Here is a 15,367-nt window from a genome sequence, read left to right as displayed (position 1 = left end):
CTTGCTTGCATGCTCACACCTATATACATCTGCCTCTTCACTCCCACATAGCATCTATAGTTGCCATCAGTTGGTGAATAAATTTATTGCCCGATCTGGTTAAGTTCCCAGGGAAATCTTTATAACATTAGTTTAGCTTTGTTGGTTAAACCAGATAAATTATATTATTAAAGGTCTTTTATTTATAAAAGCAGTTTGTTGTGCCAGCTCCCTGTACATATAAGAATGCTATAAACATCAGAGTTTCTCTTTCCCCAATTTTGAAAGTTGGTTATCTATTTTTTTTTAATTAGAAGGATGCAAAATCTAATTATTTGATACCTGTGGTTTATTTTCATGATATCAGGTTGATTTCAGGAATTCTAGTAGTAGGGCCATCTTTGTGGAGGTATATACATTGTTATCAAGATCTAGTAAATATTTTACTTGGCTGGTACAGTACCTGAAGTAGGGATAACAATATACTACTGCTTCATGAGCCTCAAAACATTCTGGCAGAGATTAACAGCTAGATTAAGGAAGAGGGGAGGATAATGGAAACTCAGGGGAAAGTGGACAGAAGAGAAGCCCTATATGATCGAAAGCTAGAGACTAAACCAAATAGGTGTATGGGAAGTATATTTCACATCTAGGGTTCTTTCTGGATTCAGTGGTGGGAGGATACCAATCCAGTGGAACTAGACAAGGTACACCTTTGGGGATGCTGAGAGAAAATAATGTAGCTCTATTAAATAGAAATTTAAACTTGACTTCACCCTGGTACGCTACAGTCCATGGGGTCACAAAGAGTCAGACATGGCTGAGCAACTTAATTTTCTTTCTTTCTTTCACTTGGATTATTCAACAACTGCTGTCTCTATCCTGCTGGTTCCCACCATTTTCTTCCAATGTGACATGATTATAAATTGTCAGGTGCCGTGTTTTCAATCTGTAACCATCTTCACTAACATCTCATTTGTTTTTATTGTATAACGGTATTAATGAATCACACTTTGCCTTCTTTAGAAGCCATTTAAAGCCATTTAAATTGGATCAATTTCATGATCTCAAACTCTTGCTAGTAATCTCATAATTTCATATTGCTGATTGGGTATCTGATTCCTCTACTATATTGTTATTACTTCAGAGCAAGGACCAGTTCTGATTTATCTTTGTAGTTTCTAGATTGTATAGCAATCTTGTCAGAACAGGCACTAAATAAAGATTAATTGCATGCTGTTGATCCTGCTGAACACTAGTGAGAAATTAGCATTGACCCATCATAATGAATAGAAAAGTAAAATTTGGAAAGAATAATGGATTGTTAATGTCACTTTGTAAGTGAAAGATTTATTTTTGAGTAACATTATCTTTTTCTGAACATAGAAGTGAATACACATGCAATATGGTGGCTCAGCTGCTAAAGAATCTGCCTGCCGTGCAGGAGACCTAGGTTTGATCCCTGGATTGGGAAGATCCCGTGGAGAAGGGAATGGTTACCCACTCCAGTATTCTGGCCTGGAGAATACCATGGACTGTATAGTCCACGGGGTCACAAAGAGTCAGACATGACTGAGCAACTTTCACTGACTCACACATGCAATATAGAAATTGATTAACAGAAAAATATAAAGAATAAAAGTTAAAACATCTATCACTTCTTTTACACTATCAAGGTTTCCATTTTCATTTGTAGAGAAAAGCCATTAGGTCTCTTCTAATGGCTGGTCTTTTCTAATGGCTTTTCTCTACAACTGGTATTGGTTTTCCCTGCTTTCTTAGTCTCTTTATGCCAGATCTGACCTTTATTCGTGAGTCATACTATTACACTGATATTTTAGATCTTGACTCATCTGTCTCTACTTAAAACTTAATCCTTAATTTTCTTTATTATTGCAATTTTGTTTACATTATCTTTGGAATGCAAATTACCAGTTCTCACTTAACTTTGGAAAATTTAGTCTTCCTTTATCCTGGAAGCCTAAGATCAAATCTATAACCTCAGTAGTTTTTTTACTCAGAAGCATTTACTCCTATTGATGTCTTCTGGCTTTTCCTCTTGTTTTCCATTAGGTTTCTTGATGCTTCTCAATTCTGTATTTCTTTTTTTTTTTTTTTTTTTTTAGTGTTTAAAGTTCTTTGATCTTTATCACAGATACTTTATGAAAGTTGCCTACTTTAAGGTAACACTTTTTGACCAAATCTGTCTTTGAAGTAATTTTTTTTTGGAGTCAACATCTCACACATATAAAATCCCCTGTCCCCTTTTCAGCAATATTTTTCCTTAAGTACATCACTTAACACAAATTGGTAATTCTCACAGCAGAAACTGCATACACTTTATCTTGCTAAATACCATGTGCATGTATGTGTGCTCACTCACTCAGTCATGTCCAACTCTGTGCAGCCTTATGGATGGTAGCCCATCAGGCTCCTCTGTCCTTGGAGTTTCCCAGGCAAGAATACTGGAGTGGGTTGCCATTTCCTCCAACGGATCTTCCATACCCAGGGATCGAACCCCACATCTCCTACTTGGCAGGCAGATTCTTTACCACTGAGCCACCTGGAATGCCCCAAGTACAGTGTGCTTGACTTCTAATAATAACTTAATTCAGTCCCAGTTATTGCAGTCACCTGCTGCTTTGGAAATTATAGTTCACAGAAAATTGCCATGAGGCAGTGGAATTGAACAGCTCTTTCCTTTTCTTGTTTCCCCAGGTCACAAGAAAGGTTTAAATTTGATTTCTTAATGGCCTATCTTTTTTTCCCTTTAGTATCAAAAAACACAGTTTATAAAGTGATATTAACTTCATTTGCAGCCATGAAAGCCAATAAAAAGCTGGTTTCAGTGGCTTTCATTATAAAATTGTGCCTGAGTTTTAATAATTAGGCTGTTTGATTTGTCTCAGGTGTTTGTAACCCTCACATTTACAGCCAAATTTAATGTTAGAAGTGAAGGTGCTTTCTCTGATATTGAAACTCCAGGCATATATCCCAGAACAGAATTCAAATTGAAGCAAATTGATATATACAAAACTGTGACTTAGTTGAATACTTAGTATTAGTTGAATATCCTAATTTAAATGAAACCATAATAAAATGTATACAACATATTGAGATTTGAAATAAGGAAGTGAGTTTTCAAGTCCAGCAGAAGACGGTTAGACATTCTCATTTTATTCTGGCTCAGGAAGTTATTGAGACCTCCTTGAAACCATTAGTTTTCAAATGTTTTGCGGTTAAATTATCTTTAGACCTCGCCCTCTATGCTCCAGAATCTAGCTCTTATTTTAGATTGAAGTAGAGATGATTTTAAAGGATAACAAATTAAAACTTTCTGCTATAATTAGTTTTCTTTTTTTTCAGGGAGTACTCAGAGCTTTACTGAACTCTGAACCTTTTATTCTGAGTGTTACTTTTGAAAAATGTAATTTATTCAAAATGTTTTCTGATCTTAAATGTCATGTTGGATATTATAGAATTCAATACAGACCAGATAAACAGAAAGCAAAACATTTTGAAATATGTCATAAGAGTTTCTGTATTATTTTTAGTCACAAGACAGTCTATAAAGAGATCATGAGTAGATGAGCCAAAAATCCCTCCCCCAAAAAGAATAAGATTATGGTAATCCCAGTGGAATAAGCAAAAATCATAATTTATGTTGTAACTTGCTTCCAGAGGCATCTGGCAAGTCCAAGCATTAGGGCTATTTAATGGTTAGCAGTGAGTGATATGCTTTAGGACAGATATTCTCCTGACCGTTTCTGTTACTTCCCCAGTTGGTGGCTGGTGCAGTGGAGATGCCATTTCTAGTGTTGAACGATATGATCCACAGACTAATGAATGGCGAATGGTAGCTTCAATGAGCAAAAGGCGGTGTGGAGTTGGAGTCAGTGTTCTTGATGACCTGTTATATGCAGTAGGAGGCCATGATGGATCCTCTTATCTCAACAGTGTTGAAAGGTAAGGTGAATTTGAATTTTTTTCTGTACTATCCATATTGTTTTGTTTGAGATACTAATTAGAAACTGATGTAACTTGTTGCTTTAGTTTTGTGTTTGTGGCACTAGTTGGCAGCCTAGACCACTTACTGTGACACATAAGTCCTTTATGATCTGACCTCCACCTATTTTTCCAGTCTGTCTTCCTCAGCACACCACTATTTCTTAAACACTCTAGCGCAGACCCACCAAATTGCTTGCAGTTCCTGGACATGCTTTACCCCTTGGTCCTTTTTGCCTATATGTTTGCATGCCGTTCTCTCTTCCCTGGAATATCTCTTAAAGATTCAAAGGTTACTTATTATATGAAGCCTTGTCTGGCACCATGCAGACTAGTTACTCAGTCCTCTGATCTTTCACAAGTATTTTGAATATACTTTTTCATGTCACATTGGCTATAATTGCTAAAATATCTTCTCCCATTTCTATCACAATGCCTGGCACACTGGAAACATACAATTGATTTGTTTAATAACTTCTAGCTTCTTGTCACCTACCCTTTTTCATTCAGCCATGTTCTTGATACTTATGAAATACATCTATGTAACCTTTCAGTGTATCAAGATCTAGAGATACAAATTCTGTAGCTGAAAAGAAAAATAACATGAACATCAGAAGAATCAGTGCCATAGAAGTTTAAAAAAACACACACTTAAAAACAAATTGAATTAAATAGGGTGGAAATGATTAAATATTAACTATATCATATGTCCCTGTGTTTATAAGCCTAGCCAAATTTCCTTTGTGTAATACAGACCCTGTCTTGATGTGTTCTCTGCAGGTACGACCCCAAAACAAACCAGTGGAGCAGTGATGTGGCTCCCACAAGCACCTGTAGGACGAGTGTTGGTGTGGCTGTGCTTGGAGGCTTCCTCTATGCTGTGGGTGGCCAGGATGGCGTGTCTTGCCTCAACATTGTGGAAAGGTGATTTTTTTAACTCATTTTCAGTTTTTTTTAAAAGAATATAGAGGGCTTTTTAAAAGGAATAATTTAGAACACTAGAAAATCACTATCCAGTAGATTTCCCATGAGCTGTAAGGAAAAGGTTTTCAGTTAACCTTATAGTCTAGGAAGATGAAAGATATAACCCAGTTTTTAAAGTTATATGTTACACAGGCTGAGCCTAACATTGAAATGTTGGAATCATATTTTAAATTACATTTTATGTATGATATCAAGCATACCAACTTCTGAAATCTGTTCTGATTTTTTCCCCCAGTATTTAGAATGACTTTCCTCAGAATTCCTTCAGAAAAATGATTAATTCTTGGTGCAGTATATATCTTATAAGGACTATAAAGTATTTTATATATGGATTCTCATTAATTCTTGAAGTATACTTAGGGAAATATTAGTGGGCTGCCTTGATTTACTTTATACTTTTACACATCAGTGAATTTTGGTGAAATAGATTCTATTCTTAATTTCTTGCTCCATCATTTTTTTGTCATTCTATCTTAGAGATTAGGTCTTGGAATCTCATGTACTTAATTACTGGCAAGAGTATACTATACTTCATCCTCTCTTCTTCTTCATTTATTTATTTATTTTAGTTGGAGGCTAATTACAGTATTGTAGTGGTTTTTGCCATACATTGACATGAATCTGCCATGGGTGTACATGTGTTCCCCACCCTGAACTCCCTTCCCACCTCCCTCCCCATCCCATCCCTCAGGGTCATCCCAGTGCACCAGAGCACCCTGTCTCATGCATCAAACCTGGACTGGCAATCTATTTCACATAAGATAATATACATGTTTCAATGCTATTCTCTCAAATCATCCCACCCTTGCCTTCTCCCACAGAGTCCAAAAGTCTGTTCTTTACATCTGTCTCTTTTGCTGTCTTGCATATAGGGTCATCATTACTACCTTTCTAAATTCCATATATATGCGTTAATATACTGTATTGGTGTTTTTCTTTCTGGCTTACTTCACTCTGTATAATAGGTCCAGTTTCTTCCACCTCATTAGAACTGATTCAAATGTATTCTTTTTAGTGGCTGAGTAATATTCCATCGTGTATATGTACCAGAGCTTTCTTATCCATTTGTCTATTGATGGACATCTAGGTTGCTTCCATGTCCTGGCTATTATAAACAGTGCTGCGATGAACACTGGGGTACACGTGTCTCTTTCAGTTCTGGTTTCCTCGGTGTGTATGCCCAGCAGTGGGGTTGCTGGGTCATGTGGCAGTTCTATTTCCAGTTTTTTAAGGAATCTCCACACTGTTCTCCATAGTGGCTGTACTATGTGTGTACTTCTTGTGAAGCCCTTCCTAAATTCCTGATTCATGGAAACATATGGTTAGTGTGTAAAGTCACTGAGTTTGAGGTGGTTTGTTACACAGTGGTAGATAACTGGAGCAGTGGTACTGTTATCTCAGGAACTCAGGAGCTGCTTCTCAGAGCTATGACTAAAACTTCCGACAAGGCTTAGCTTGGAAGTGCCAGAAAAAGTCTAGAATCTGAAATTAACTGTGACAGCCAGAGTGAAGGGCCATTGCTGAGACAATATTGACAGGGTTGGCAAACAAACAGAAAGTGTCTAGTCTTTCCTTTTGGCAAAATCTAGTAGAGAGCCACGTTAGCAAAGGAGAAATGTAGTTTTCAGATTTCTAGCATCATAAGTCAGAATACTAATAACAATGGAAAATATGTTAGATAATCACTGTACACTGGACCATAGCAGATCTATATATCTAATATATCTTTAGCATGATTTCATATCTTATGGAAACAGCTTCACTTAACAAAAACATGCATGCAGTCTTTGGTTTCTCTTACTGCAGGTATGATCCAAAGGAGAACAAGTGGACTCGGGTGGCTTCTATGAGTACCAGAAGACTAGGCGTAGCTGTGGCTGTGTTAGGAGGGTTCTTATATGCTGTAGGTGGCTCTGATGGGACATCTCCACTCAACACAGGTTAGTCCCTTCCCAAGTCAGTCTGCTTCCCCCCAATCAACACATCTTTCTTAGGAGAGTCCCCTCACAAAAAGTATAAGACGTCCATGTTATCCTGTAATTTATTAAGAACATTATTTTTCCACTAGGAGAGTGCAACTCATAGCTCTTCATCAGGTCTTCTGCAGCCATAGTCTACTGGTGTATTTCCAAAGTATTTCGTTCTCCCTTCATTTCACAAGTTACTGGGAATTTATAGCATTTATATAATGCTATATAAATTAACATTATATAAATGCTAGAGAGAGAAACTTATTACTATAAACCATTTACTATAAAATGGTTTATAGTAATTTAAACATACAAAGAGATGCCACAAGTCACCTAGCTTAGAATAGGTACTTTGACACCAACACATGTCCTTTCCACCAACCATACCTAAAAGAAATCAGTCCCTGATGAGAGTATAGTGGTATTGTCCAGAGGTAGATGAGTCTTTCTCAAAAGCAAAAATCAGACTGCTTATTGAAAAAAAAAAAAAAAAAACACGTTATCAAAAAGCAGACTAGCTCTGAAGAAAACCAGAGGTGGGAGGAAATGGGTGAACAGTCACTTACTGGCTTTTCTTTCCCCTGCAGTGGAGCGTTACAATCCTCAGGAAAACAGATGGCACACCATAGCCCCTATGGGGACCCGGAGGAAACACCTAGGCTGTGCGGTGTATCAGGATATGATCTATGCCGTAGGAGGCAGAGATGACACTACAGAGCTTAGCAGTGCTGAGAGATACAACCCCAGAACTAACCAGTGGTCTCCAGTGGTGGCTATGACATCCCGCCGTAGTGGAGTAAGTGCCTGGCTACTAGAAACTGAAAAGCAAGCAGCAAAAGAGGGAGGGCTGTGCAGAAGTCTGATCTGTAAAATATAATACAGTGGGACACAGAGGGGATGCACTCTGTATGCAGAACAACCCCTATTACTTTTGTACTGGAAAAAAAAATGTTAATTTCTTTTGATTACTGTTATCACAAGAAGATACATAACTTATATCCAATCGTATCTTTACTTAGAGAATTTCTTTTTATGATTTATTTTTATTGAATTATAGTTGATTTACATTGTTTATTTCTGCTGTATAACAAAGTGTATAGTTATATTCTTAATACTCTTTTCCATTATGGTTTATCCCAGACTACTGAATATAGTATACCCTGTGCTATACAGTAGGACCTTGTAGTTTATCCATTCTATGTAATAATTTGCATCTTATATTTTATCTTATAATCAGTTGCTTCTTTGAAAGGCATCCTGTCTTATCTACTACGTTACCTAATTTTGCTCATGTTCATTGATATCTATCAGATATATATGGGTTCATCTATACCTAATGAAGCTAAATATTCCTACCTAGTGTTTCTAGGTGATATTCTAAGTAGTTGATGTATCAATTAAATGTTTAGGCAGAAACACATCTGGCCCCACCACCATTCTACACAGACTGGTTTGAGTCTATCCCATCTATCGTCTAGATGACCTGTGTCCTGGTCTACACCATGAACAATGACCTGTGACTACAAGAAACTTCCAGAGTGGAGTGTAGAAGTTATCCATTCTAGGAGATTTGACTCAGGGTGAAATTTAACCAATAAACCATTGATCCCATCAGGAGCCCATCAATGCAGGATAACAGGTGGGATAACCCAGCTTTAGCTAACAATTTCATAATCTGATAAAAGGGAGTGAATTCTGGTTTGCCGAGATCCGAGACCACCACCAGTGGGCATCAGCTACTCAAAGCAGTCACATGCCTGTGGCTCTTTATTAGTGTCAACAGCAGCTTCTTTGTCATGTTCCTATTGTTTTCACTGCTACATTGTGTTGATTATATATCCACTCATTTAGCCAATACTTATCATGCAAAGAGTTGACTCATTGGAAAAGACTCTGATGCTGGGAGGGATTGGGGGCAGGAGGAGAAGGGGACGACAGAGGATGAGATGGCTGGATGGCATCACGGACTCGATGGACATGAGTCTGAGTGAACTCCGGGAGTTGGTGGTGGACAGGGAGGCCTGGCGTGCTGCAATTCGTGGGGTCACAAAGGGTAGGAGACGACTGAGCGACTGAACTGAACCGAACTATCAAGTGCTTCCCTGATGGCTCAGACGGTAAAGCATCTGCCTACAATGCGGGGGGCCCAGGTTCTAATCTCTGGGTCGGGAAGATCTGGAGAAGGAAATGGCAACCCACTCCAGTATTCTTGCCTAGAAAATCTCATGGACAGAGGAGCCTGGTAGACACTGAGTGACTTCACTTTTCTTTATCAAGTGCTTACTATGTGCTGGAAAACTTCAATTTTCATTCCATCCCAAAGAAGGGCAGTGCCAAAGAATGTTCAAACGACTGCACAATTAATTGCACTCATCTCACACACTAGTAAAGTAATGCTCAGAATTCTCCGAGCTAGGTTTCAACAGTACGTGAACCGTGAACTTCCAGATGTTCAAGCTGGATTTAGAAAAGGCAGAGGAACCAGAGATCAAATAGCCAGGATCTGTTGGATCATAGAAAAAGCAAGAGAATTCCAGAAAAACATCTATTTCTGCTTCATTGACTGTGTGGATCACAACAAACTGGAAAATTCTTCAAGAGATGAGAGAACCAGACCACCTTATCTGCCTCCTGTGAAACCTGTATGCAGGTCAAGAAGCAATAGTTAGAACCGGGCATGGAACAACACACTGGTTCAAAACTTGGGAAAGGAATTTAACTTACATTCAGAGTACATCATGCAAAATGCTGGGCTGGATGATGTACAAGCTGGAATCAAGATTTCCAGGAGAAATATCAATAACCTGAATTATGCAGATGGCATCACCCTTATGGCAGAAAGCAAAGAGGAACTTAAGAGCTTCTTGAAGAAGGTGAAAGAGAAGAGTGAAAAAGCTGGCTTAAAACTCAACATTCAAAAAACGAAGATCATGGCATCCAGTCTCATCACTTCATGGCAGATAGTTGGGGAAACAATGGAAACAGTGACAGACTTTATCTTCTTGGGCTCCAAAATCACTGTAGATGGTGACTGCAGCCATGAAATTAAAAGTTGCTTGCTCCTTGGGAGAAAAGCTATGACCAACCTAGACAGCATATTAAAAAGCAGAGACATTACTTTGCCGACAAAGGTCCATCTAGTCAAAGCTATGGTTTTTTCAGTAGACATGTATGGATGTGAGAGTTAGACCGTAAAGAAAGCTGAGCACTGGAGAACTGATCCTTCTGAACTGTGGCATTGGAGAAGACTCTTGAGAGTCCCTTGGACTGCAAGGAGATCAAACCAGTTAATCCTAAAGGAAATCAATCTGAATATTCATTGGAAGGACTGATGCTGAAACTGAAGCTCCAATACTTTGGCTACCTGATGTAAGAGCTGACCCTGATGCTGGGAAAGATTGAAGGCTGGAGGAGAAGGGGACGACAGAAGATGAGATGGTTGGATGGCATCACTGACTCAATGGACATGAGTTTGAGCAAGCTCTAGGAGTTGGTGATGGACAGGGAAGCCTGGCATACTGCAGTCCATGGGGTCACAGAGTCCGACACAGTTCAGGGACTGAACTGATGTTCTGGGAAAGCAAAAATGAGTATGAATTGATTCCTATCCTGAAAGGGTTCCCAATTTAGTAAAGGAAATTGAAGTGTTTACAGCTAACTAGGGTTTCCCTGGTGGCTCAGTGGTAAAGAATCTGTCTGCAGTGCAGGAGACATAGGTTTGATCTCTGGGTTGGGAAGATCCCCTGGGTAGGAAATGGCAACCCACTCCAGTATTCTTGGCTGGGAAATCCCAAGGAGAGAGGAGCCTGGAGGGCCACAGTCCATAAGGTCACAAGAGTCAGACACAACTTCCTGACTAAACAACACAGAAGACAAAACCCTCTAATAGCAGCATGTGCATTATAGGAGAACATGGGGAGAGTATGCTTCACTTTTGGAACAGTGAAGAGACTTACCAGAGAAAGTTACATGTGAAGTACCATGAAAGAAGAGTAAGACTTTCTAGAAGAGGGAAAGAAAATATCAGGGAACAACACATGCAAAAGTATGGAGGCATTTTAAAAGTATGTTATTTTCTGGGACTAGCAACTAATCTGATTAATGCAACATAGATTACATTAGAAAGTGAGGTTAAAAGGAAGCAAAGTATAGATTTCTGAAGGTCCTGACATAATAAGGACTTTAAACTTATCTTTTAAAAGAGAATTTTACTGACAACTTAGGTAGTGGATCAGAACAGGCAAATACTAAAAGAACTGAGAGTAGTTTGGAGGTTCTTGCTCACTCCCAGTGAACATTTTACCTAACATTTTCAAGAAATAAATGTTTTCAACTCTGTGTAAATATTCTAGTTGGGTATATAGTTTTATAGTTCTCATAATTAAATAACTTTTGTGATTACTTTTTTCCTTCTGTGTTCAAGTAAACCAGAATGTAAGGCCATAAAGACTTATCTTTTATTAAAGAGATTTATCTAGAAACCAGTCTAAATTTCATAGTGATTCTCTAGTTTCTTCAGCAGCCACTATATTTTGGTCCCGTAGGTTGGCCTGGCAGTAGTGAATGGACAGCTTATGGCTGTAGGAGGTTTTGATGGCACAACGTACTTGAAGACCATTGAAGTTTTTGATCCTGATGCCAATACATGGAGGTAACTTTTAAGCTATGTTCAAATCACCTCACTGCTGACCTGAAAATCATGGGCTTGAGATAATAGTCTATGACCATCAAAATCAAGATGGTCAGTACATTGAATTACCTCTGGCAATATGTTGAAAAGGACTCGAAGTTACCCATATTCGATGGCTTATTTTGACCTCATTGCTCTAAAGGGGCTGATATCATACAAAATCCCTCTCTTCGGTAACTGTCCAGTTTTAAAATTAGAGATAGCAAAGACAGAAAAAAACAATCTCCCTGCTAGCCACACCATGTTCAGCTCAGGAAACTAAGGCACTGAGAAATAAAATGACCTGCCTAAGCAAGTTAGTGAGCATTAGAATTAGAACCTGGACCTTTGTCTCCCAATCTGTCATTGCAGTTTTTATGCCCAGGAAAAACAAATCGCAGTTACTTTTTAAAAAATATTTCATTTTAAAACTGATATTTTTCTTTGAGTTTTAAAAATACTTAAATATGTTATTATTCTATTTTAAAATCTGCAAATTTTAACAGTCACTTTTAGAGAAGAGGCTACATTTTAGGAGAGTTTAACTAAGCTAAACTGTATTTATAGGTCTGATTGACTTTGCTTTTAAATCGTCAGTTGTCTTAACAAATCCTTCCCAACTATTTAAGTAGTTCTTACAAATTCACATCATCAGGTGACTCTTGAATTTATTTAAAATATTCAAAAATGTTTACAAATTTAGCAAAATTCTCTTAAACCTTTCGACTTAAAATCTGAAGTCTAAATCTTTGCTCAGTCACGCAGTTTTTCTTCATCACAAAGCTAATTGGATAGATGCTCTAATATTCCAAAGTCTCTTAAAACACTACAAGAACTTAAAAGGTCTAATATATAGTTAATTCTCAAATTTAATATAAAACATTAGGAGTATGGGCTTGAGGTACTTTATACTAATATCTATTCTACATACTAGCTTTTCTAAGAAAATAGTTTTACCTTTGAAGCATTTGCAGGTTTCTTTCTCAGTAAGTTGGACTTACTTGCCTAAACAAGTCTGTGTAACCATCTCAGCAGTTGAGGTTGCACATTAACGACAGATAACAGTCTGGACATGAGATCTGAGGCAGCAGAGGTTCTGAAAGACTTCTCTCATGACCATGCAAGATAAGCTGATGTCCTCTATAGTCACTATTCCAGAAGGGACAGTCTTGAAAATCCATTCCTGTTGCTTTCTAAGTATTTCTAATTGTGAACCTGTAACTGCCCACCCAGGTTTTTTTCATTAGTTTATAAGATTTAACTCATAGGTTTACTGGGTTCTTTCATCCCTGGGAAAACCACTTTGACAGATACCTGAATGGATTCTGCATCTCTCTCATGCTCCGCAAGGCTCAGTGGTCACAATACTAAAGTCAGACTTATAACATTGTCACACTGTTTGCTTCTACCTCCCATTTTCACAACCTCCTTCATGAAGTAAAGGTTTACTGAGTGTTCTAGACCCTAGGGATACAAAGGTGAACAAAACAGTAAGCATAATTTGGAAAGAAAGCCAAATTTCTTTCTCATTTTCTGACCATGATCCTATGAAGGACTTGTTTCTCAGCAACTATTACTAATATATGTTTGTAGTATTTGACCGAGAAATATTCATGAAATTCTTAAGGACCAACTATTGAGGGATTATAAAGTTTTCTTTATAATCATATCCAGTTTTCTTCCATAAAGCTTTGAGAAGACTTCTAAGAGTCCATACAGAACAAAAGGATAAAAATAACTAACCGAAGCTTAGGCAAAAGGAAAATGTAGGTGGGGAAATATTATAGCTAGGGTCAAAATTAGCCACAAAAATGTAGAATATGTGATTCTGCATAATTTTTATTAAGTCAGTGTAGATGTAGAGTTATAAAGTTATAAGGTAAAAAGTGTATATGCCACTTCTCTTAAAATAGTATTCTGTAAGTCAGAGAATTTAGTCAGTGTCTGAAATAATTCTGCTGCTTTCCAGTGCTCAGTTCCAGGTCCTCATCTTTGGAAGAGATGTACAAAGCTTGTGATAGACAAAGAAATGTGTTTTATTAACATTTATGTTATAGAAGAAACAATGCTTTTTTCAATTGGAAATCTGATTGTGTTTCTTTCTTTGCAGGTTGTACGGTGGGATGAATTACCGTCGGCTTGGGGGTGGTGTAGGAGTTATAAAAATGACACATTGTGAATCCCATATATGGTGAACACATAGAAGACGGTCATGTATATCTTCCTCTGTATTCTGGAGCGCTTTGACTTTGGAGCTTTGTACAGCTCTAGAAAACACTAAACAAATCTTATTCTTTGCCGGTGCCTCAACATGTGGAAATAGAAATACAGTGAAAGTACTTCACCTGCAAGATGCCACCTTTGCACAATAATTTTCGGTTGTGTGCAGAAAAATATTTATTTTCGGTTTTAATTTATCATGGGATTTTTGTTGTTGGGGGTGGTTTTTTGTTTCTGTTTTTGGATTTAGCCTTCCTCCCATCAAAAGAAAAAAAAATACAAAAAAAAAAAAAGATTTCAAACAGTAAAACCTTATTTTTAAGATACTAAGTTTGAAACCACCAATAAGGGAAGAGGGCTATATGTGATCTAGTTGTCAGTTCTAAGCACTCCATCCACAGACTCCACTACTTACAGAGACGTACCAGTGACAAAGATAGGAATACAAAGTGTATTAGTTAGCCATCATTATTGCACTAAGCACCAGAAGACTTGAAATATCTAAAAAACAAAAGAAACATCTCATTTAACTAGGGTAATTCAAAAGGAATATTAAATCCATAAAACCAGGACTCAGATGCCAAAGTTCTCATCAGTGGAAGCTCACATCTTGTTTTCTTCCGTATAAAACTTGTTTGCCACTATATTTAAAGTCTTTTTTTCAAATACTTTCATTGAGTTTCTGCTAGATCTAGAGCTCTGCTCAGTGCCTCTACGAACCAGTGTACAATTCTCCTCTGCTGTCTTGAGAATCCCCCGGTAGAAACATGTGCAACTCTGCAAGAGTTTTTGCCCAAAAACATTACTGACTGAAGCAACTTTACTTTCTATTTCTTATTGCTACTAAGGACCAGCAGGGAGAAATGTCCTCTCCCCAGCAGTGAATACTGTTATGCAATTTACATTTGATGCTCAGGCCTGCTGAAGCTGAGGCTTACCTGTAATCATAGCCTTCAAGGGGATGAATTCTTCAGTTCATCTAATAGTACGCTAACGAGTGTAAAGTCACTTGAGGCATTTTATTAACAAAACCTTGGTTCTTTTATAAAAACTATGTATCATTATCCTCATACTCTAAAGCCACTGTTACTACTACTCTCAAATTGCACTTTCTGGTAAAAAGCTAACATTTTTAAGGAAAAAAAGATACATATTACAGTGGTTTAAGGTTTTTTGTTATTGTGTTCATAGATCAGTTTTTTTCAATGTATTTTGCAGGAAAATCTTTAAGACTTTAACCACAACCAAAAGGAATAATCTTTTTCTCCCTCCCCTCACTACAGAAATGTTTGGCAACATTTGTGTTTACATTTAAAGATCATTTGCACCTTTACAAGGAAAAATATAAGTATTTGGTAAATAATTGTTTACATGTATCATTTATGCTTTTTTCTAGCATGTATAACTTTTTAAAATAAAGGTAGTACTTACCATAAAAATTTCCGGTTAATGTTTTTTTAATGCCTGTATCTTTATTAGTTAATTTAGATTTTTCTTTTTCTATATCATTTATATTTTCTATATGTAAAGTTATAAGTAC

At 37.4% G+C, this 15,367-nt stretch overlaps 1 protein-coding gene across 5 annotated transcripts in view; it reads left to right on the top strand.

Annotated features, from left to right (window-relative positions):
- The window catches only part of KLHL20 (kelch like family member 20), a 67,608-nt gene extending 53,066 nt beyond the window's left edge, over positions 1-14,542 (top strand). For 4 of the 5 annotated variants that reach the window (XM_040263959.1, XM_040263958.1, XM_040263960.1 and 1 more), the window contains 6 exons: positions 3,762-3,945; positions 4,765-4,908; positions 6,775-6,908; positions 7,526-7,734; positions 11,483-11,589; positions 13,718-14,542. In XM_040263959.1, the coding sequence (XP_040119893.1) occupies positions 3,762-3,945; positions 4,765-4,908; positions 6,775-6,908; positions 7,526-7,734; positions 11,483-11,589; positions 13,718-13,802 (863 nt within the window). In that variant the 3' untranslated portion in view covers positions 13,803-14,542. The remainder of the gene's footprint in view (positions 1-3,761; positions 3,946-4,764; positions 4,909-6,774; positions 6,909-7,525; positions 7,735-11,482; positions 11,590-13,717) is intronic. The other variant, XM_040263962.1, reaches the window with a different exon arrangement.
- The last annotated feature ends 825 nt before the right edge of the window (positions 14,543-15,367 follow it).

The sequence above is a fragment of the Oryx dammah genome, unplaced genomic scaffold (genome assembly GCF_014754425.2).
Source record: "Oryx dammah isolate SB20612 unplaced genomic scaffold, SCBI_Odam_1.1 HiC_scaffold_21, whole genome shotgun sequence".
Taxonomy (NCBI): domain Eukaryota; kingdom Metazoa; phylum Chordata; class Mammalia; order Artiodactyla; family Bovidae; genus Oryx; species Oryx dammah.
Note: the sequence above shows the minus strand (reverse complement) of the source record. Positions and strands in the feature narration are given on the sequence as shown.